The sequence below is a fragment of the Lissotriton helveticus genome, chromosome 3_1 (assembly GCF_964261635.1).
Source record: "Lissotriton helveticus chromosome 3_1, aLisHel1.1, whole genome shotgun sequence".
In the NCBI taxonomy this organism is placed as follows: Eukaryota; Metazoa; Chordata; class Amphibia; order Caudata; family Salamandridae; genus Lissotriton; species Lissotriton helveticus.
The window spans coordinates 667,007,373-667,029,642 of NC_136061.1; the positions used below are offsets into that span (position 1 = coordinate 667,007,373).

At 43.5% G+C, this 22,270-nt stretch overlaps 1 protein-coding gene across 1 annotated transcript in view; it reads left to right on the forward strand.

Annotated features, from left to right (window-relative positions):
* LOC144822831 (bone morphogenetic protein 8A-like) overlaps positions 1-21,214 on the forward strand; it is a 399,395-nt gene extending 378,181 nt beyond the window's left edge. Inside the window, exons 5-7 of the mRNA XM_078680767.1 lie at positions 7,147-7,226; positions 9,882-9,992; positions 19,919-21,214. Coding sequence (XP_078536893.1) covers positions 7,147-7,226; positions 9,882-9,992; positions 19,919-20,068 — 341 coding nt within the window. The 3' untranslated portion in view covers positions 20,069-21,214. The remainder of the gene's footprint in view (positions 1-7,146; positions 7,227-9,881; positions 9,993-19,918) is intronic.
* The last annotated feature ends 1,056 nt before the right edge of the window (positions 21,215-22,270 follow it).

The following is a 22,270-nucleotide window of genomic DNA, read 5'->3' on the forward strand; positions in this document are numbered from 1 at the left end:
CCCCAGATATTTAACAGAGTCTTCACACCACTCCAGTGGGTGGGAGCAGGGCCATTGCGTGGTGGCAGGGGTGAGGGGAAATAACTGTGACTTGTGCCAATTGACCCTAAGGCCAGAATAGTCACCAAAGCGTTCAATCTCAAATAACAGGGGTCGCAGATTGGCCTCCGGAGAGCGGACATATAAGACCATGTCATACGCATATAGCGAGACCAATAGAGGGCCCGTGCGGAACTGCAGCCCTCTGTGGAGATGCTTTTCCTGTAAGTGCCGCACCAGGGGATCCATCGCCAAAATGAAAAGCAAGGGTGACAAGGGGCATCCCTGACGGGTACCTCTAGATAAAGTAAATTTGTCGGATATGCGGATGCGGGCCGCGGGAGCAGTGTACAGCAGTTCCACTGTCGCGACAAACATCGCGGGCATGCCCATCCTGCGCATCACATCTAGAAAAAAGGGCCATTCCAGCGTATCGAAAGCCTTTTCGGTGTCCAAAAAGACCGCGGCAGCAGGGGTGGCTGGATCGATTCTATGGAGAACCGAAAAAATCGTGCGCAGGTTCAGTGAGGTTGACCGCTGAGGGACAAAGCCTGATTGTGCCGGAGATATTATGGTGTTGACCAGCAACGCTAACTGAATCGCCAACGCCTTGGCCAAGATCTTATAGTCCAGGTTGAGAAGCGAAAGTGGGCGATAGGAGCTGCAGACCGTGGGGTCGCGTCCCGGTTTGGGCAACAGAACTATGACCGCTTCGCGAAGAGTTGGAGGAAGAGTGCCAGATTCTAAGGCCTCGGCGTACACTTCCATAAGAATGGGCACTAGTTCTTCCTTGTATTCCTGATAAAAATCCGCCGTGAAGCCATCAAGGCCTGGCGCTGAGGACCCTTTCAAGGAGTCGATCGCTTCCGTGATCAGTTCCGGCGTGATGGGATGAGCCAAAAAATCCTGCATGTATTTCTCCAGGTATACCATAGCGATTTCATTAATGTATGGCCCCGGATCGCGACACTCCGCCGAAAGGGCAGATGAGTAAAGCTGCCGATAGTAGGCCAAAAAGGTGCCACAGATGGCGGGGGTGCCGACCTGGCGATCACCCTGCGCATCAATTATCTCAGTAATGTACGTCGCCTGACGGGGAGGGCGCAATAGCTGAGCCAGCAATCTACCCGGCCGATTACCCTCACCATACTGACGTGCTGTGTGGTATTTGCCGACATACTTCAGTTCCCTGTCTGCCGTGTCTCTGAAGTCCAGGAGCAGCTCGAGGCGACGTGCCTCGTGGCCCGGGGAGGGATTAATAAGGATCGCATGTTCGACAGCCAACAACTCCTTCTCCAGGCGGGACAGAGTAGCACGGAGGTCTCGCAGCGCCCCAACATGTTTAGTGATGCATACCCCCCTTATGGTGGCTTTGAACCCCTCCCAGAGTGTGATGAGAATTCTACTGTTAATGTTGATGTATGCAATGATATACGCGTGCATAAAAACAAAATCAAATCACTGTTGTCAAAATCACCCGAGATGACCTGTCCATCAACCCAGAGTCAGAAATATGTAGTCAGGCAGGCCCTGCAACCCAGCCTTGAGGCAACTGATTGACAGATCACAGATTAGGCGGCACGTAACTAGCAGAACAAATGCAAAATCAGGAAAAACCCAGATTAGTCCACAGATAGGCAGCTGCACCACAATGGTCAAGGGAGAGTGGCCCTAATAAAACACATATGGCCAGGGGGGCGTGTATTCCCTAAACAACATAAAGTTAGATGCCACATGGGGTTAGGAATACCCAGCCAATCAGGACACAGCACATGTAGTGATCATGCGATCCCCATGCCAGACATCTGGGCGCGTTACCCACCGGCCCTTATTGTGTCCATGCAAGGTCAAGACCCACCTGCATGTCATGAGGTGGGAGTCATTTATGGCTGCTCCAAGAAATGTATATGAAGGCACTCAAAATGATTGTACTTTGAGTCAGTCCTCAGTCCAGATCTTTTCTGTATGCTGTAATCCCAGCTACAGTATTTAATTAAACTATCTGTTCCTGTTTTGCCAAACCCCTCCTGTCTTTGTTTTTTCAAGGTAAATTCCTATTCAAGCAACTCTATGTTGCATCTTCCCATACCTGGGTTGTTCCATCTGAGTAAAGGCCTCAACAACATTGGTTCAACTTAGACTAAATTAGGCCAGTGACTATATATTAGGCTAACAAAATGCCTACTCAGCAAACTTCAAAGTGTACAGAATGCCATTGTCAGGCAAGTTATTAGCTAGAACAGATATGACTACATCACACCTACCCTCAAAGAATTGCACTTGCTTCCAGTGACAAGATTGTCCTTCAAAGCTTCTTCCCCCACAGGGTAATTCATTGGACTGGGCCACTTACAGGGATCTCCAATGAGTAGCTCACGAGCTACTAGTAGCTCGCCAACACCTTTGAAGACGCTTGCAGAAGTGAAGACAAGTTCAGTACCTCATTCAGAGTGTGTGTTTGTATATGAAAGAAGGCAGCACTGCAGATCTCAAGACCCTGAGAGTTACAGCCAGCCAAACCACTGGCAGGGCCTCTGCTTCACTGATATTTACATTTTAATATTTGGCATTTTCAGCTATACTCCTGGTCAGAAGTCCTAACCCCTTTTCTTCCTTGAACTCGTTAGTGTTAATATGCTCCTTTAACATTATGGGTATTAATGCAATGGGCTCTAAGAGGGATTCAATTGCCCACTTAAGAAGATATGATATTATATGTCTTACAGAAACATTGTTGCTTGGATCCTGCCCATGGCCTGAGTAGATAGAATTATTCTCTGCTGCCAAGAAATTCCAACAGGGTGGCCATCCAACTTATGTTAAATAAAATAGCTGTAGATGCATCAGTAATCTATTCTGGATGTAGGGATTACATTTTTGTTAATCTGGCAGCCTCTTCAGACAACTGTGGAAGATTGTGATAATCGGTAGCATATATATAAACCCCAAAATCAATAGGAGGAAAGACACTATGGTATCTCTCATGGCCAAACTGCATACTTTAAAAACGGTTTACAAAAACGCAATATAGTTAATATCTGGGGACTTTCATGCAAACATTCTGTCCACTGACAAGGGGTCAATATGACAACAATATGATTCCTACTAGAAAATCCCTCCAATTAAAGTGCAATTCCCCCAAAGAAAAGATCCACCTGGGAAAGTTTTTCAAGTGAAATAAAAAAGATGGACATGTTCCTGCTCAATGGCAGAACACCAACAGATCAGCCGGCTCCTTACACTCATAAATCTCACAAAGGCTGGCAACTCTGGGCTACAGGTGGATATCCATTACTGATTTTCAACAAATAATCAAGTTTAACCCCTTGTATGCTCATGATGGCTCCAGGCCGTCATGCATTACGGTGGGCATGTGGGCATGACGGCCGGGAGCAGTCCGAATCCCGTCGGCCGTTTATTTCTCCTGCACAGCACGGGAAATAAACCTGCATCAAAGGGGTTAAAGGGTTCCCTAGCTTGCCAAGTGATTATGCAATGTTGGAGTGTGCACTACATTTACTTATTTGGTCATTGGCCCACCAAAAACAATTGGGAAATGAAGCAGAGTTGGTACCAATCATAAGCTTAGATGGCAGACTCAAAAATTTAAGCACTATCCTACTGGATAAATATTTGAATGGCCACTTGATCATGTGGAACCTGAGATTTTGCACCCCCCCAGTCGGGATGCATTTTTTGACCTCGGTACAATGGCTCCTACTAGAGGTGGATCCACCATGTTCAGATCGGGAACTGATCAGAAATCTCTGCTGCAGAGGGAAGGAGATTAGGCAACTGGTAGTTCTCAACTGAATAATGCCATGCGATCGTGGTCTCTAAACAGTAAGGGTAAACTAACCATATAACTATACAAGAAATGCAATTAATGAAGAAAGAAGCTATGCGAGAATAAGAAACGTGATGAAGAAAATAAATGATTTTAGCTCAATGAAGTGACAAAATCAAAGGACTCAAGGAAATTCTGTCACTTAATGAATCAACTTCATTAAAAAAAGCTTCAAATCACTGCAATCAATATTACCCTAGGCGATTGAATAAGACATATCAAAAAGTTATAACAGCTCATTATTTCCAGAGGGCAAATGAATGAGTATAGAGCAGGCCAAGCACATGGAAATATGTAGAGTTATCCTTAGCTTTGCAGCAAGTAGAAAACTCCATTAGAGCCACTCGAGCCATTGGAGCCCCAGGTTCTAGTGGCATTCCAGAACCCCTACTTAGGCTTGATTGCTACTTAGGATGATTGCATTAAAAAACAAACAATACTTGGCAGGATAAAGTTCAGTATAATTGATTGTTATTGACACCTTCTCCGTCTCCCTGACTGCACAACATCATCACAAATTCGTTTAGAATTGAATCCCACAAGACAAGAGATTATATTTAATGCACAGTTTGTTGTATTGTATGAAAGTAAAGGTGGCTGACCCTAGCTTATTGAAATATTTGTAGCAGGCAATGAAGGGAAACGTTGCAATGGAAAAAATTTGATAACTTGGAAGTACACAGAATATTGGGGGCAAACCTTCCACACAGGCAAGTAGCAAAGGTGTTGGTGAAGCAAGCAAATAAAATATCTTGGGGCTTAGATATTGAGAATCTTAATAAGAAGTTGAATGGAAAACTAGAAGAAAAGCTATATGATTCCCCCGTATGTACCAAGTTATCTTAAGCAACAATGTTCACAAGACCTGAAACAGCAACTAACTAGGCTGAAATTTAGTCTTACTCCTTTGAAAGCCTATTGGTAAAAGAGATTAAGTGGCAATTCTGACCAACATTGTACTCTATGCAGTGCAGCCCTGGAAACAATGTATATTGTATGCACCTTCAAAAAGCTTTAAGATTTGAGTACATTTTGCTTGAGCCCAATTTTTAGTCTTTCAACACTCACTCATGTATGGAAGCTGTGCAGACCTGCCTTAAGGGAGAATCTAGCCAACTGTCAGCCTGATTTTAAAATATATGAAAGTGGCAATTAAGGAACTGAATTGAATGACGAATTAGCACTAGTGTGAGGTTAATCTTCCATCTGTGACCAGGAAATACTTTTCATTTGCCAGCTATGTAATGTGGATGTGTTGAATTTTCCAAATGACACTGTATTGTGGTGGGTGATCGAATTAAGTGATTTGTACTTGTTTAACTGCTACTGTATGTATCTGTAATAATTTTAAATAACTTTACAATAAATATCCATATTCCTATCTATCTAACTCAGCAACAAATCGAAGCAAACTTAATACATGAATATACATATAAACACAAGCATGTTTATATAATCTTCATTGTACCTAACAAAACAATGAAAGCCGTTTAGCACCTTAAAGATGTACAATTCACAATGTTCAAGAAACGAAACTGAAAAATATCAAGTTTTTTTCTACAAATTAACAAAAGGTTATCCAAGAGTTCAGATTATTCCTCAAATACCGCAAAGTTTTTTTTCAAAATGATCAGTCGAAATATCTCCTGAGAAAATAAATCAGAAACTTGAAATCCAAACAAGAGGACTGTGATGCTTGGCGTTTTATTGCCCTGTCCGCCTCCAGTAATTCTAGAAGGCAAGCACGCAAGCACACTCAAATGTGTCCCAAATATGCCGGATCCAAACCTTGTGCAAGGTCAGAACCCTCCTACAAGACTTGAAGCAGGACATTCTGATCCAACAAAAGTCACAGGAGAATCAGGGGATGATGCACAGGCTGTTCCACTCCCCACATCGCATCGCCGAAAGACAGATCAGTGTTCGATAGTAAAGTTGATGGGAAACCTATGCTCTGTCAAGAAAGGAGAGTTGGAGTCCAGCCCATGACAGCTACAAAATCAAGTGGCTTCTCTGCTCTAGAAAATAGTAATTTCTATGTCAACATTTCACCAGCAAAACCTGATCCTGGTTTAGACTCCCAAATTTCCTTTGTATGAAGTTTCATCAGCCTTGCTTTACAGGGATGTGCTGGGGGCAATTAGATGTGGGTTTCAACCACGAGTAACGCTTCTGCCATGAAAGTAAATTTCATCATCTAGAATTTTGGCATCTTATGGGTGGTTACTTGGAGCTTATTATCAGAAATTTATATTTTCTCCGGAAGTACAATGAGTGCTTATCTTAGCAACTTTATCTTCACAAATGGTGCCAGCTGTTTGCATAGTTAAGCTGATGGCATGGCTAATAATTGGATAGTTTAGTGAAGGTAACAATCAGTTCTGCAGTGTAAGAACCACTGTCCAGACAATTATTAATTTAACTCTTTTATAGCAAGTACTTATATTGAGCAAGGACTGGATCAGGGCAAGAATCCAAGAGACGCGCTTTATAAAATGTATTTCACTACTGGTCATCTGAACCTGTAATAGTGCGTGAAAGAGGGGCTGTACGTCACACAACTGAGGTCAACAATATCGACCTGCATAAATTTGGACTCAACAATATAAACTACCAACATATTGTCAAGGTAAGTATACATAGGAATTTATGTGATGATCTATTGATAGTCTATATTGTGGAGTCAATATAAGCGCAGGCTGATATTTACATTTTAATATTCGGTTAGTGAGGAATCATTTTCAGTTATACTTTTGGTCAAGCTTTATAATCGTTCTCAGATTTTTCTGAATGAGGGCTTAGTCTACAGGCATAATTTATGACCTGTGTGTGGCCAATATTAGATTTTTCTGACACATCTATTTATTGATGCACAGCTAATGTTTTGGATAATGAGAGGAAAGATAAAGCATGCATATATGCATGTTGAAAGGGGCAGAGGTACAACAATGCAAAACTAGTCAGCAGGTATAGCCACCAAGCAAATACCAGAAAGAAAATAAAAGCATCAGATATGTTCCTGCTGTCTACTGCATCAATAGTCCTTGCGCCAGCTCTTTGATTCAGTGATCTGTGAAAGCCCCACAATGTATATGATTCGATAAGATAAGGAAAGATCAGGAAAGATTGAAGTGGTAGATGCACATTTTTGGAACACTCCTACACTTCCAATTAAATGTTGTCTTCATGAAGAAGCATCAGATTAAAGAGGGAAGTCAGGTACCTTTGCTCCTCACTCTAATGTTTCCATCTTTTTCCAGATCATGTTCATACCAATGAAGGACATCAAGTGTGCAAGAGGCACGAACTTTACGTCAGCTTTCGGGACCTTGGATGGCTGGTAATGACCTTTATTCATTCACTGTACCATAGCCCATCTCGACCAGAGAACGGAGGTACACTAACACCTCATGCAATACACCACTCATTTCCTATCCGGCTGCAGACTTAGGCTGGAGGTACTATTATACACAGACACACCTTCATCCAGATCTCACTGGTGCTAGCTAGGAAGTAAGATTCTTATGAGCACTCTCAGTACCAGGGCAATGGTGAAGATAGTTTGTCCCACAACTGTTTCTTCTGGACACATAACGTTTACTAGCTTATGATTTCCCCTCCTAGCATGTCCTGCTATTTTTCCACATAGACCATTTCCTCGTCAAGGTGAGTTTAACCATAATTAACCATTTTCTCGTCACTATCTCCTTATTATGTTACTTCTCTTGCTAATTAGCACTTTCCTTTTTAAATTCCTTTAAATTGAATACTGTTGTGTTACACATACCCCCTTTTACTTTACCTACCTCTAAAAATCTCCTTTAGTCAATATTTTATTCATCTGATTTAGTGTTTTGGAATGTATTTAATTAAATTAACTTTAATGTATTGATACAATTTGATTCCCTTTACCTGACATCAATGATAATCGTATCTACGACTGTTATTATTTATTTAATGTTTCTATTCATTAAATTAACTAAAATGTATTTAATTAATTAAACTTATTTTAAATATAAATAAATGTAATAAACTAATACAATTTCTATATTACTACACCAGGACTTAGAGGGAAATTTAGCTTTCTCACCTTTTAAAATACTTTTTACGATTTCACCTTATTAATTGTAGTTTAGCATAATTACTTTTTATTTATTAAATACTTTTTTTAAACTAAATGTAATTACGTTATTAATACTCCAAGGTTAAACTCACAACCATTTTGTTGTACAGTTGCCTATTAAATTGCTTTCAGAATGAAACATATTTGTAAAGTATTATTCAAAAATGTTTTTTTTAATTATAAGTATTACATTTATTTTTAAGGAAAGAAATTACATATTTGTATATTGGTTATTAATGTAACAAACAAATTAAATTGTAAAAATTAAGAGGTGGTGGATGAGGAAATGGCATTCCCTGAGGAAAGACGAGTAAATGTCTTCAAGGAAATGGTATGTTCTCCTGTCCTCCAAAAATAAATGGGACAATAGCCATCAAATGGAACTGTGGACAGAGATAAGAACCTATTTTGCATTTGCAAACACTGATTTGCAAAATCGAAGTATTTGCATCTGCAAAATCGGCATTTCCCATGTACAAATCCTAGTTTAGAAGATGGTGACCTTTTACTGAATCTTAAAATGGGGTACTGTATGGTTACCAAATCGCAATTTGTAGGGGCTGTGTTGTGGATCCTTCCAAATTCATTGTAAATTAATTGTTCAGTGTATCAATGGTTTGCAACCAGAATTCTGGGTTCAAACCATTAAAAAGCTATGACTTCCAAGTTTGAGTGGTAAGTCCCTTTTGGCCCTTTGTGAAATGGGGTAAAAGCTTCAGGGAGAGTAAGCAGTGGTCCAGAGGACCACTGTCAACTCTCAATGAAACTTAAAACAAACACAGAATTATTTTAGTTTTTTTAAAGCAATCACGGGTCCTGCAAGAAAATCAGGCTCCTTTAAAACAAATTTCATTTATGGTGGTCTGCTGACCCTTGCAGGCCACTTTCCCTGTGATTGTGCACAATCAAGTTGTGTAGCAATTTGCGATCTGCCGAAGGATTATTAATTAGGTAGGGCGGATTGTGACTCAATCCAAATCCTTGTTTTGCAAACTGGCATATTAGTAAATAGATCAATTTGCAAAATAAGCTTCTGGTCGCAAAAAGACTGGCTGCAAATTGTGACTGCTTTTTGCAACCACAATATTAGTATATCTGGCCCATTATCAATATAGATAGGTTAACAGCTATTGTCCCTATTATTTACCTTGATAATAATCTACCTCAATACACTGGACTCGGGCATCAGACTACACCACACCCGCCGACTAGTCCTTCACTCTTCACGCTACTGTCGTCATTTCCTACACCCCCTTCCTAGGTGTCTGCCAGGGAATACTTTACCCAGCTTCCTATATTCTGAGCTCAGACGCAACAATAAAAACGCATGCCTTGTCTATACTTAGCTAAGAAGTTAATGCCTGCCTTAGGGCCCTAAGCAAGGAGAGTGCATCCACCATACAGTGCATCCACCATGTTGCATCATGCCTCCACCTTCACAGGTAACACATGCCATTTCCTTGGTCTCCATAGAATCTAAGAATCTTTGCTCTTTACCTAATACCTGCTATAGAATTGTAATCCTCTGCTTGACTTTGCCCTCATGCTTAGGGTGATCATGTCCCTTTGGCTCGGCCTTGGCAGTGAAAATCCACCAGTCACCATGAGCCCTACCATATCATTGGATGCTTGATTCTTACCTTGCTCTAGCAAGAACACTTGCTCCTCTTCTAGGCCTCCCTATAGCTTTTCACCTGCACTGTCAGATTGCTTATTCCTTATCTTTTGTTCCACTCTTAGATTGAATGTCACCACTCACTAGATCTGCTATAAGATCCCTCCCTCATTAGGCCATGCTTTAGGCTTAACAGTTGATGCCTTTTTAAGTAGGGAATATACTTCAGAAACCAATGGCTGATGTTCTTTCCCTAGGATTGGGTGATCGCCCCGCAGGGCTACTCAGCATACTACTGTGAGGGGGAATGCACCTTCCCCCTGGACTCTTGCATGAATGCCACCAACCACGCCATCCTGCAGTCTCTTGTGAGTATTATAAGGAATTTGCCAATTCAGAGTAAAGTTCTTGTTCCGACACTGGGTGCAAGTGAATAATGCATGTGATGATAGGCATAGGTTCACACGCACAGATGCATTGGGCGGAAGAGTGAGGGGCACGGAGTATGATAGAGCGGAGCATGGGGCATAGTAGTGGGGAGAACTGCACCCAGTAGGCAAAGTGCACAAGAGCGAGCAGCTCAGAGGACAGGCCAATGAGGGTGGGCAGAAGAGCACTTGGAGCAAGAGTTACGATCACAGGTGCAGTTGCCATAGAAACACGAAGCACAGAAGAAAGTACCAAAGTGCACAGGAGCAGGAGTATTAGAAACAATGATCCATCACCATGGAGCTAGACCCATTTTTCCTTCATCCTCCACCCAGTATATTTTACAGTAGCAAGAAAACTATGGGAGTCGGTCAAACCTTCTCATAAAAACATAGCTCCCTCTGCCTCCAAGCACAACCCTTCTGCTCATCACAGACTCTAGACCAGCTGCATAATTCCCTACCATAATAAGCTTGTTTTGATCTCTAGACATTTACAATTAAACCCATTAGTGTAAGTGTGTGTTTTTTGTTGCAGGCTCTACACTTATGACAGAGGTGCCACCTCCTTCTGCATCTATCGATCTGACCCCATATGATCCTAAGGAACGGTTTTGACTCTGGGGGTCATATTTATCAAAACATCTCACAGCAAGCCACCTTGCTGCGATGCATAACAGGGAAAGGGCGGAAATGCACCTTATTTAAAATTATACCGCGCATTCCTGTCTTTTCGCTTCGCTTGGCACACAGTGCAAGGTTGCCTGCGTTGTAAGCAGGATTGTTTAAATTAGGAGAAATTAAGATATTTCTACCCATTTCGCCTCATCTGGGAAGGCATAGCATTTTGATGCATTCCCAGGTCTACCAGCAATGGTAAATCTCGGAAAGTGCCAAAAACCATGAGTGGATGCGTGGCAACACCCACGCTCCACCCAAGGAACTCCTCCCTGGGGCAGAGAAACGCTACACAGCTATCTGATCTGCATTGCGTTACTACAGATTTAACTAGCCACTCAGGGTCAACCAAGGTGGGACTTGTGTGGCTTGATCCTTCTAATTTAAGAATTGCAATGCAACTCCTTATAAATTTGGCTCTGGATGACTTGTTAAGGAAGGTGACTCTAGAAATATGGGGTCATACTGCCTTCTCCTCTGTGAGAGGAGGCAGGTTCATGCCTGGAAACCCGCTTTTTACCTCTGCTGTTCTAGTCATGTGTGACATCTCAAGGATTTGTTGAGTCCTAGGCAGGATATATTTGGAGGCCAACTGTTTAAACAACTCTGTACAAATTCCCCCTTTCTGCTCATTCAAGCCCTCATGATGCCAAATAATACGGAATTATATGCAAAACCTTCACAAAGTGCAGCACTCAAAAACAGACGAAAGCTAATGCTGCCTGGTGTCCATTGGCCAAATAGTACCAAAAGAAAGCTGAGCTTAAACGAGCATTGATAAAATCATTTCTTCTGGAACCAACATTATTTCATGGGGAATTCAGTACCTAACAGGCTTATTACTCCCATTGTAGGAAAAACATGCTATAGGTGGTTTGATAGATGCTTAGTGAATCAGCGCATTATATTAAAATACTTCAGAACCCCTTTCAGAGGTCCATGGGGCACGCAGGGGCTGCTGGATCTAACCGTGGGGATTGAGGCCTTTTATTCCTGATGCCCGACCTACTAATGGATCCTAAACAACTGGGTCAAGACATCCCTTCCGTACTTGACTGTCAGGATAGCATGGTCCGAGCTATCCTTCATTCAGGAGAGTGAACACATGTTCACAACTCAAAAAGCGCATAGCAGTTGCAATAAATAATGTTCCAGCCAAATACTCACCTTTATGAAAAGTATTTTATCTGTGCTGCTAACCACACAAAATATGAGATTCACAAACTATTACACAGTCTTCCACTGAAGTTGGGGCTCTAGTGTTTCTTTGATGGTTTCCTGCCCCACTCATGCCACACGTTTAGCGATTGAGGTTCTTCCCTATTGGTAACAACCAGGGAATGCCTCACTAGTAGTCCGAGTCTCGAGTCCATTAGGTCTCTAACTTAAAATCAATAGGGTTAAAGCGATATTGCCCTAATTTAGCAGCAAGTTTCCCCAGGGCCAACAGGCCTGCCTGAAAATATCCTTATCTGCACTGGCAGTGTAAGAATGAATGCCGCTGGTCCATGGGCTCTTGCACTCCTGAAGCGACCGAAGGCTCTCAGCAGCTCCTCCTAAGAGATAAGGGCCTGATTCACTGTGCATTTAAATTTGCACTTTTTCAGTATTCACAAAACTGCATTTTAATAGCAAGTTTACTAGTCCTGTCCTGACTTTTCATGTTCAGAGTTCTCCGCTCTGACTGCAGAGTCTCTGCACTTGTAAACTTATTATTAAAATATAGTTATGTGAATACTGAAAGTGTAAACTTACAAAAGTTTGTAAGTTTACCTTTTTGAATCAGGCCCCAAGGGTTCAGTTCGTCTCCAAGTGAGGGGTAACTGCGAGATCCTGTCTTGGCTCCATGGCCTGTGTAATGGTGTGCAAGTACCCCCACGGTGTCCTCACTTCTCTGGCATGAGGAAAGAACAGGCCACAACTCTTGGTGCTCTACGTGACCTCATCCAACATATGGAGTCACCGCAACTCACAGTCTTCCTGCACAATCGGCACATTGAAATTCTTCACGGCTGCCCCTCCTGGCCATCCGCACAAGGATACAGCTTTTCCGCAGCAGTCACTCCTTGCACGTGGTGTCGACGATTTAGCACTGCACATGGCCCGAGACCTATCGGCACAGCCCAACACACACATCACGGTGGCCCTCCCCTGGTATACAGACGTTGGCAGCTTTGTCCTGCACATTGGCAACAATCCGATTGGTGTAGCTGCTTTTTCCTCAGACCTCGCACATGGAGTCCACTCGACAGGGCTCTGCACTTGACTTTGCTTTCTCCAACCAACACTCTCCTTTTCTCCATAGGGCACACTTGTCTTGACAAGCAGACAGGCACTGGGAGGTGGTTTTAGATTCCCTGGGTGATGTCCCCTCATCCAGCAAGGAAACTTGCAGGCCACGGCCCCCAGTCCTGGTCACAGGCAGAAGTCTTGCAGAGCTTCCCCGCATCAGAATATCTCTATTCCCTATTACTACCTCCAAGCCCGTCATCAATAGCCAATATCTTCATAAAGGACGCGTGTTCGCGTTCTTTGCGTTTCACTCCGTATCACGTAGTTTGGCGTGATATTCTGATGCCCGTACATCCCGTGCTGCGAGGTACAATATTTCGATTACCAGTGATAAGGAAACTGACGCAAGAACATTGGATAACTGATTAGGTCGCGTTTGGTTGATTGAGACATACCGGGAGAAACTCAAGAAGCCCTGAGGAAGTCTGATGTCATAATACAGACAGGACGAAACACGTGTTGGCTGCGCTGTGAAAGTTGGGAAATTATGAAGAAATAATAAACCGAACATTACAAGCGTGGGAACCATAAACTGGAGGACTGTGATCATTTACACTAAGAGTGCTCGGAAGGACTTTTCTGTATCCTTTACTGAAGATTTTCAACATTCCAGGAGTTAAAATCTGATCATTTTCTTGCATGGCCATGTCCCTCTTCTCCTCTTTACATATGTGCACTTCTCCGACTACACATAACAAATTAAAGCCACCGTACACCCTCCTAGGGAGAGAACAATACCATAAAAAAGTATGGCAGCTGTAGGTAGAATAGACAATTAGTATTCTTGCCTGAAGACAAACGACCAAAAAGTCTCACTTGGACGGTCACTGAAACCCTGTGTGAGAGCTGAAGGGAGGGAAAGTCATCCTTATGGAAGAGGAAACTACACATACCAAATTGTGTCATGCTTCATCTTCGGCAACCTCTTCTCACCCTGGAAGGACAGTACCTCCAGGGGAGACAACCTTTACATCGCGGTCATCACACTGCGATACCATTACAACACTGTGGTTACAATTTATTTATTTATTTATTTATAGGCTTATTACGCGCCGGCATCACACCCGAAGGTGTATCTCCGCGCGGTGCTGTGAAGTGGACTGATTTAAGGGACTCCTCCTAGAATAGTACAGTTTTTAAGCGCTTCCTGAAAGCTGGGTGACTGGGGCACTCTCTAAGGGAGAGGGGGAGGCTGTTCCATAGACGCGGACCCATGATGGAAAGGGCGCGGCCTCCCTGTCTGGTCTTATAATGCCTGGGAACCTGAAGCAACTGTTGGTTGGTGGACCTGAGGATGCGGGATGGACGGTGATAAACAAATTTGTCCGCCAGGTAATGGGGTCCCAGATTGTGTAGACTCTTGTGTATCACACAGCAGATCTTAAATTCTACCCGTTTCCGGATAGGAAGCCAGTGAAGGGCTTTGAGGAGGGGGAGGGATGGAGTTCTGGGGGGGGAGTTGGTCACCAGCCGTGCTGCGGTGTTCTGCACCACCTGTAGTTTATTGAGCACTCCCTCGTTGGCCGCTAAGAGTAGGCCATTACAGTAGTCCAGGCGGCTCAAAACGAGGGCCTGGACCAGGGTCTTCCGGGTATCATCGGGTAGAAGGGGGAACACCTTCCGAAGGAGGCCAATAACGTGGAAGCAGGACCCCGCAGTGGTGCCGGCATGGTAAGAAAGGGTGAGGTCCTGGTCTAGACGAACCCCCAGGTTTTTTACCACCTGTTTAGGGAGCGGGGCATGCGTTATTACCACTCAAAGCCACTACTACACAAGTCATTACATTGACTTGCAGTAGATGGCGCGCTAACATTAGTAATAGTATAGTTTACTATTCCAACACCTTCCCTACTGTTACGTAGGCTGGAGTTGGAATAGTAAATTATATATTTCTAATGTCAGCGCGCCATGTACTGCAAGTCAATGTAATGATTTGCGTAGTAATGGCTTTGCGTGGTAACAACGCGGTCGTTGTAACGACAGCATTGTAATGCCACGCGATGTAATGACTCACGTTGTAACGAGTCATATTCTACCTCCAGTGCAGACTCAATACCCTGTTTGACTCGGCGCAGGAGGAAGTTCTTAGATAGATGCTACTGGACAATAGAAGGATCCAGGTCAGTGCATTAAAAATACCTTAATGTATCCCAGCTATTTGCCTTTATTAGTGGGTACTTTAGGTAGGGTTAAAAACTGGTGGGTCGATAATGTGAGAGCAATGACGCCCACCGCCATCAGAGTTAGGCCCCCATTTTCCTGCCCGTTTTAAAAGCCCATACGGGTCTTGGCATTCCTCAGGGTCAGAAATACCTAAATTCCTCGAGCGCCCCTATTCGCCTGCTTCATTAGTGAGGAGGAAATTAAAAAAATATTACAAATGTGCTCAGGTGAGTCCTACCTGAAAACGCACAAGGAGAATGGCCTATTAATAAATGAAAAAGATAAATTAAATTAATTAATATGCAGACGAAGGGACTTCTTGTTAGTATGCCCCAGGCTCTCAGAGCTATCTGAAGTATAAGTGCAGTAACATGAGATGATTGCCTTCATCTCTCATAATGTATTGACATGCCAGTTTTTTTTTTACTGCCTGATTTATGATTGTAGTTAAGCCACTACGATACTCCTAGAACAATAAGTATACTGCATGTAGTGTATATACTGATCACATTTATCCTTTTTAATCTCCTCTGTTCAAGAAGCCGGTGTCCCCTATAATCAAGGGTAAGATAGCGACTATACAGGTATAGTGTAGCTTTTCCATAGATGGTTATGTTATCTATCCCTTCAGCACTCACACAGGGTTTCTGTGCCCGCCCAAGTGGAACTTTTTGGTCGTTTGTCTTCAGGCAAGAATACTAATTGTCTATTCCACCAGCAGCTGTTGTACTTTTTGTGGTAATGCACTTCTCTGGCTGGACAGGTACCTATGACCCTGCTGACTATGTGAAATAAGATGGGGTAGGATCAGGGCCGGACTGAGACCAGCAACCAGCCCTGGCAGGTTGCTTCTCCACCGGCCCTGGTAACGGGAGGGGAGGGGGTTGTTACCCGCAAAGCACTGCTACCGCTTTTCTTACAGAAAGCCTATTTTGCAGCGCTGCTACAAAACCGGCAGTCTGTAAGAAAAGCAGCCCCCTGCGGCCACAAAACCGGCCCCCACCCCTCCAGCCCACCGGGGAAATGCCCGGTGCCCGCAAATGCCAGTCCGGCCCTGGGTAGGATATAGGAGCAGCACAGAGACATAAAGAGTACAGTGTGAAGTAGAGGAGGGGGGGGTAGAGATAGAGATGATGTAGAATCTTATGTGAAGTAGGGACAGAAGTTTCTTAAATTGAAATTGGTGAGACAGCCAGAAGGAATGAAAAAGAGAAGTAGAAATAGGAAGATGTAGATAGAGATGCATGGTACAGAAAGAGTGTTAAGGAATTAGGTAAGGTTTAAGAGTGAGGTAGAGAAAGATAGAGATAGGAAGGAAATGTAGAGAGACGCAGATGATTACAGTACCCAAAGAGGTATGGGAGAATGAGAGGTAATGTAGAAAAACAGGTGCATTAGAGAGAGGCAAAAGCAGCAACAGGTTGAGGTAGACAGATGGAGATACGAGTGGAAAAATAAAGAGATGCAAGGTAGAGAGAGGTCAAAATGAGATGAGATAAAAAAATGGATCAGGTAAAGAGAGTTGTGGGGAAGAGAAATGTAAAGGGAGTGAAGGGTAGAAAGAGTAGTGTAGAGCAAAGAGAGAGTTGAGAGACACAAGTGAAATAGAGAAAGAGAGGTAACGTTAATAGAGTTGTGGGATGGAGTAAAAAGAAGAGATGGTGGGGTAAGAGATCTATAAAGAAAGGGGTAGTGAGAGATAGTTGAGGCGAAGGGTGAAACTTGAAATGGAGAAGGGGGCTAGAGAAAGAGATTTGTTTGTGTGAGAGAGTGGGACAAGAGTTGATGATGGAGAAAAATCAGTAGAGGTGTAGGAAGAGAGATAGCCATAAAGGAGTAATACATTTAGAGAGGTAAAGGGAACATATGTAGAAAGAGAGAAAGGGGAGGTGAAGAGGTGAAGTAAACTTTAAAGGTCAGGTAGAGTGGGAAGAGCAGTGGAATTTAGAGATGTGAGGGAGTAGTGGGGCTGAAAGAGAAGAGCTAGTTGAGGGGTAGGGGGATAGGGTGAACGTGCTGAGAGAGATAGAGAGGGGTAAGGTAAGAGACGTGAAGAGAGATGAGGTTGTATGAGAAGTGAAGGAGATGGAGGAGACATACAGAGGTCAGGTGGAAAAGAGCAGTGAGGCACAGAGAAAGGGATAAGGTAGAGAAAGAGAGTTGTGATAGAGAGATGGGCCCGAGAGTGACAGGTATTGAGGTAAAGTGGTACAAAAGGGGGTGGTGATGGACGGAGCATCTGTACCAATCAAACACTCACACCCAGTCAACAGATCTGGGTTTAATCCATCACCGTTCTTTAGCCCACTCTGCCACCCCAGTTCAGACATGGCCATATGCAAATCAGTCTGATCCTGTGCCTCATGGGAACAGTCCAGCCCGAACTGCCAAGCCATGCCTTCCCTGGACCGGAAACAAGCTTCCGAGGACCGTTTTCTGGCATTTCAGCCGTCTTCAGCCTGGCTTGCTTGAATCCAGTGGCAAAGTGAGTAAGGGACTCATGTCTGAGCATACCCTGCCAAGGTATTGAGGTAGGCACAGAGAGTGACCGTCAGGAAAGATCATGAGAGTGGTAGAGAAAAAATAATTCGGGTGAGGTACACTGGGTATATTGAGAGAGAGGTGAGGTAGACAAAGGAGAGTTAGAGAGATGAGATAAAGAGAGAAGATTAGGCACATAGAGCTGCAAACATAGAGGTTTAGAGAGAGGGTTTAAGTAGAAGAGGTGAGGTGAATTAATTAAGGAGGGAGACATGACACTGAAGGATTATTATTCAATGTAATTGTCACTAACTGCCTGAGAGTGTGAGCAGGCCAGGCATGCACAGTTTCTGTTAAACAAGTTCAGTTGTCAAATTAGAAAAAGAAGCCAGTTTTTATCAGCACCGATTATTAAGGCAGGAATCTCAATTCTCATATTCACTTTACTGGGGACTAGTCTTTGGAAGGTGAGGTCTATGCATAATGCCCCCCTAGGCCATGCCTTAAAACGTCTCTGCTGCTCTCCCAGATCTAGAACCCTCCCTCTTGACCTAACTTACACCCTTCTCCCTCCCCTAAGGTATTAGGGGCCAACCCACTGCTGTCAGGCATAGACCCAGGCACCCCTTCCTCTCATGTCCTACAGCCTGGTCCCTCCCGCTTCTTGTGGGTTTCTCACCAAGAGCAGTGTCACAGAGCTGAGCAGGCATGGTCTGCTGTGACTGCACTGTACCAGAAGTCAACAACTCTGGGGGTCACAAATGAGGAGCAGTCGCGGCTGCTCCAGCGAATCAGTAGTGGGGTGGGGAGGGGCGAAGGGAGGAAAAATGGGTAGAAAAAAGAAATTTAAAAAATCACGTACTTGCCGGCCAGCCGGATGGCCGGTGGGCACCTCTCTTCCGTCTTCTTCCTGGCTTCTGTTGGAACAGGAAGCAATACAGCATTGTGATTGGTCTGAGTGTCGTGGTTCGGCGCTCAGATGGGGAATGGAGGCCTGGGCATGATCTCCACCCAGGCTGTAATACAGCCTGAGTGGGGAACATTCATGCGCAGTTAGGAGGGTGTCACCACTCCTTCCCCCACCCCACAAAACTGCCCCAGCAAAGAAAAATAAAATTATAATAATATCCCGTTATAATTTTATTTTTCCTTTTTTGCTTAGTGGAGGAGCCGCCCCTGATGTGTGGGAGAGTGTTTAGATGTTTCCCGTTTTTTCCTGATACACTGAATGAAAAGACTACACCCAGTACATGTCAGGCAGAGGGAGACCCCTGCAGTACCTGTGGGAGAAAGATATCGCCATGCTTCCTCTACCTTCATCTGAGGGAAATGTGACATCGGCACATGATGCCTACAAGGCACTGTGGGCAGACTATCTTTTGAGTGTCTCACTGGTTGAACAGAGTCACAAGCAATGGACTTCATAGAGCTCTATGTAGAGGAAGGCCCTTGATACCCAGCTGCGGACACAAGCACTGGGAGGCATTCCAGAGTTCAGAGACAGGGCGAAGGGGGTTGACTGCCAGAACATCTTAGTGTTCTGCTGCTCCATGCACCAGTCCAGGATGGCCAGGATGCAGGAGAAGCACCGCTGATGCCATGCCAGGTTTCCTGTCAAGCTCCTAGTAAAAACTCTTCATATTTGGGAAAATTGGGTCCTATTAGACTCTATATATAGATCAGTTCATTTTTAAGGAGCTAATGATGTTTATTGACACCTCTTTTCCAAGGAATAAATATATGTAATGTATGTTCACCCGCACCCTTCGAGGTTTCATGGCGCTGGGAGGCAGAGGAGGGTGTCATCCTGCAGCGCACATAGAAAGGAAAATAACTCAGAGGATTGTTTTTGTGCAGGACCTTCCTGCACAAAAACAATCCTGGCTGTAACAAAGGCTCCCTTTCTCCCTGGTGCAAGAGAGCCTGCGTTGGCAGCCACAAGTGTGCCAGCGCAGAGGGAGAGCAGGAATGCGCCAAATCTTAACAGATATGGTGCATTCCTGCCCTCTCCATTTGACGCAGCGCAGCAAGTAGTGTTGCTGTGTTGCGCCAGATAATAGTAAATCTGCCCCTGAGTTTTCAGAGATGATACTTTCAGTGAATTAACTCATATTGTAAGTTGCAAGCTCTGAGGAGCACACAGGTCTCTTCACTGGCATCCCAAAATATGGGATATTTCTTGTGGTAGGCACCATAATACATTGATGAGCGATAGCCTACAGTTTGAGTGCTTGTGTTTTTTATTCCCCTAGGTGCACCTGCTGAAGCCGGACACTGTCCCAAAAGCTTGCTGTGCCCCCACCAAGTTGAGTGCCACATCCGTTCTGTATTACGATAACAGCAACAACGTCATCCTTAAGAAGCACCGAAACATGGTGGTAAAGTCCTGTGGCTGCCACTAAGAGAGCAAGGAGCTGAAAAAGATCTGATGCTATGGACTCTAAAGCACAGGTGCACAGAATTTCTAAAGCACTTCAGACACTAACGCGTGCGCTGATACCCAGATTATCCGGTTCGCAGTGTAAACAAGGAAAGGCGCCTGCATCTGTAAAGCCCTAGCATCCACAGTAAAGGACTTCTGCTTCACCAGGCATTGGAACAGAGAGCAATCGAGCAGTGGAGGGATGAAGGTAGATTGTGTTCCACAGGTTGTAAAGCCCATATGCACTGAAGCACCTCTGACTGACCCATGCTCCAAGATATAGTGAGGACCAGATAGTAGGAAGCACTTTGGAATCCATGTCCACACATATCACTTGGAGACATCATATTATGCATTAAATCAGCAATAGAGTGACACTTTGTGGAAGGAGGGCTCTGTCTAGGACTTTCAGATCCCCACTCCCGACCCACAGAACCTTTCCAAGAACTGGGGAGTGTCGCACAATTACCCGATTCGAAGCTATGGGATTGCGGGAACCCAAACAGGCCTTCTTCAAAAGAAAGGAAGGCTGACAACAGAGAAAATTAACCAGCCAACAGAGTATTTAAAATAAAAACTATATTATTTCCAAGTACACACAAACTATTATCCTTAGTTCCATTAAATGGAATATATTTATAATTATATATATATATATATATATATATGAGTGAATATTGTAGGATGATCAAGGTTCAAAAGAAAGAATATGTAAAACATCTCTAAAGTAGTTTCAAATTGTCTGGACCAGAAGTGTACACTAGCCAGACACTAAACTGTCGAAGAAGAAAAAAGGGTAGTCTTAAAATTGCCTGCAAACCAAATGTGGCTACTGAATCTTGGATCAACAGACCTACCATCAATAAGATAGCGGAAAGTTCTTCCTTTCTTCACACATGTCCAAGCTCACATTTAACTTCCCTGTTTTTGACTCATGGTGTATAAGCGTTTACTGGACGTGGATGTTAGAGAGAGACAGGGCGATCCTTGGACAGAGTAGGGCATTACTACAGTAAGAACAGTATCTCTTGACTAAATGGAACCAGGTTTCCGTCCTATCTTCACAGGAGATTATGAGCCAGATTCACAAAAGTAATCTGAGACAAAATCCTAACTTTATGACTTTCGGTATTCATAGAAGGCATTTAGCAGTACTAAAGTTAGGATTTTGTCTCTGTTAATCTTAAAACAAACTTAAGTATAACTGAGACAAAATCCTAACTTTAGTACTCCTAAATGCCTTCAGATTACTTTTGTGAATCGGGCCCTAAGACTTTCTGTATTCACAAAAGGCATTTAGGAGTAGTAACGTTAGGATTCCTAACTTTACTACTCCTAAATGCCCTTCGTGAATACCGAAAGTCGTAAAGTTAGCATTTTGTCTCAGATTACTTTTGTGAATCGGGTCCGAAAAATTGACAGTGAATAATGCACTCATGCCCCCGCATCAGTCTAACTCTACACAGACTCCTAGTGTCATAATTCTTTTGCTGGCATCTCTAGTGGTGGAGAAGATTCAATTAATAGTTAGAGTGTGTAGAAAATGGGTCTCTAGCCTTCTCTGTAATAAGAGCTACTTATGTTCAATGAAAATCATCCTGGGCTACTAATAACTGTGTTTTGAAAGTGACCACCTCAGGCAAGATTACATTAGTAGCCAACATATGCAAAATTACCAGCAGTGTTCACCTCAATGCATTGGGCAGATTTGGCAGCAGTATTGTAAATTCACATGGATAGTACAAAACGGCCATAGCTGCAATGCTCCTTACACCAAAGTAATAGTAATAATAAGTTCCTACAATGCCAAATTATTTACCACTAAAATATCAGCTTTAAATATATTTTGGAAATTCGACCATTTTTCTCCAAACATCAGCTTATGAGTTCTAAAAATACATACCTTTTTGTTTAATTTCAAATACATACTTTTCAGTTTCGAAATACATAATATTAATTCAGCCAAGCAAAAGCTTAAAATTTAGTAGGCTGGGCTGAACGTAGGAGAGCTACTTACAGGTAGCTGGAGAGCTATTAGTAGCTCGCAGGAGAAGCTTGGGGTAAAACTAACGTGCATGGGATGAGTCTTGCGGCAATGAGGAAAGAAAGACAGACGGGAGGCTGTCTCCTTTTTCTTCCCCTTAGATCTCGCAGACATGGCAGTTTGACATGTGGTGCTCTC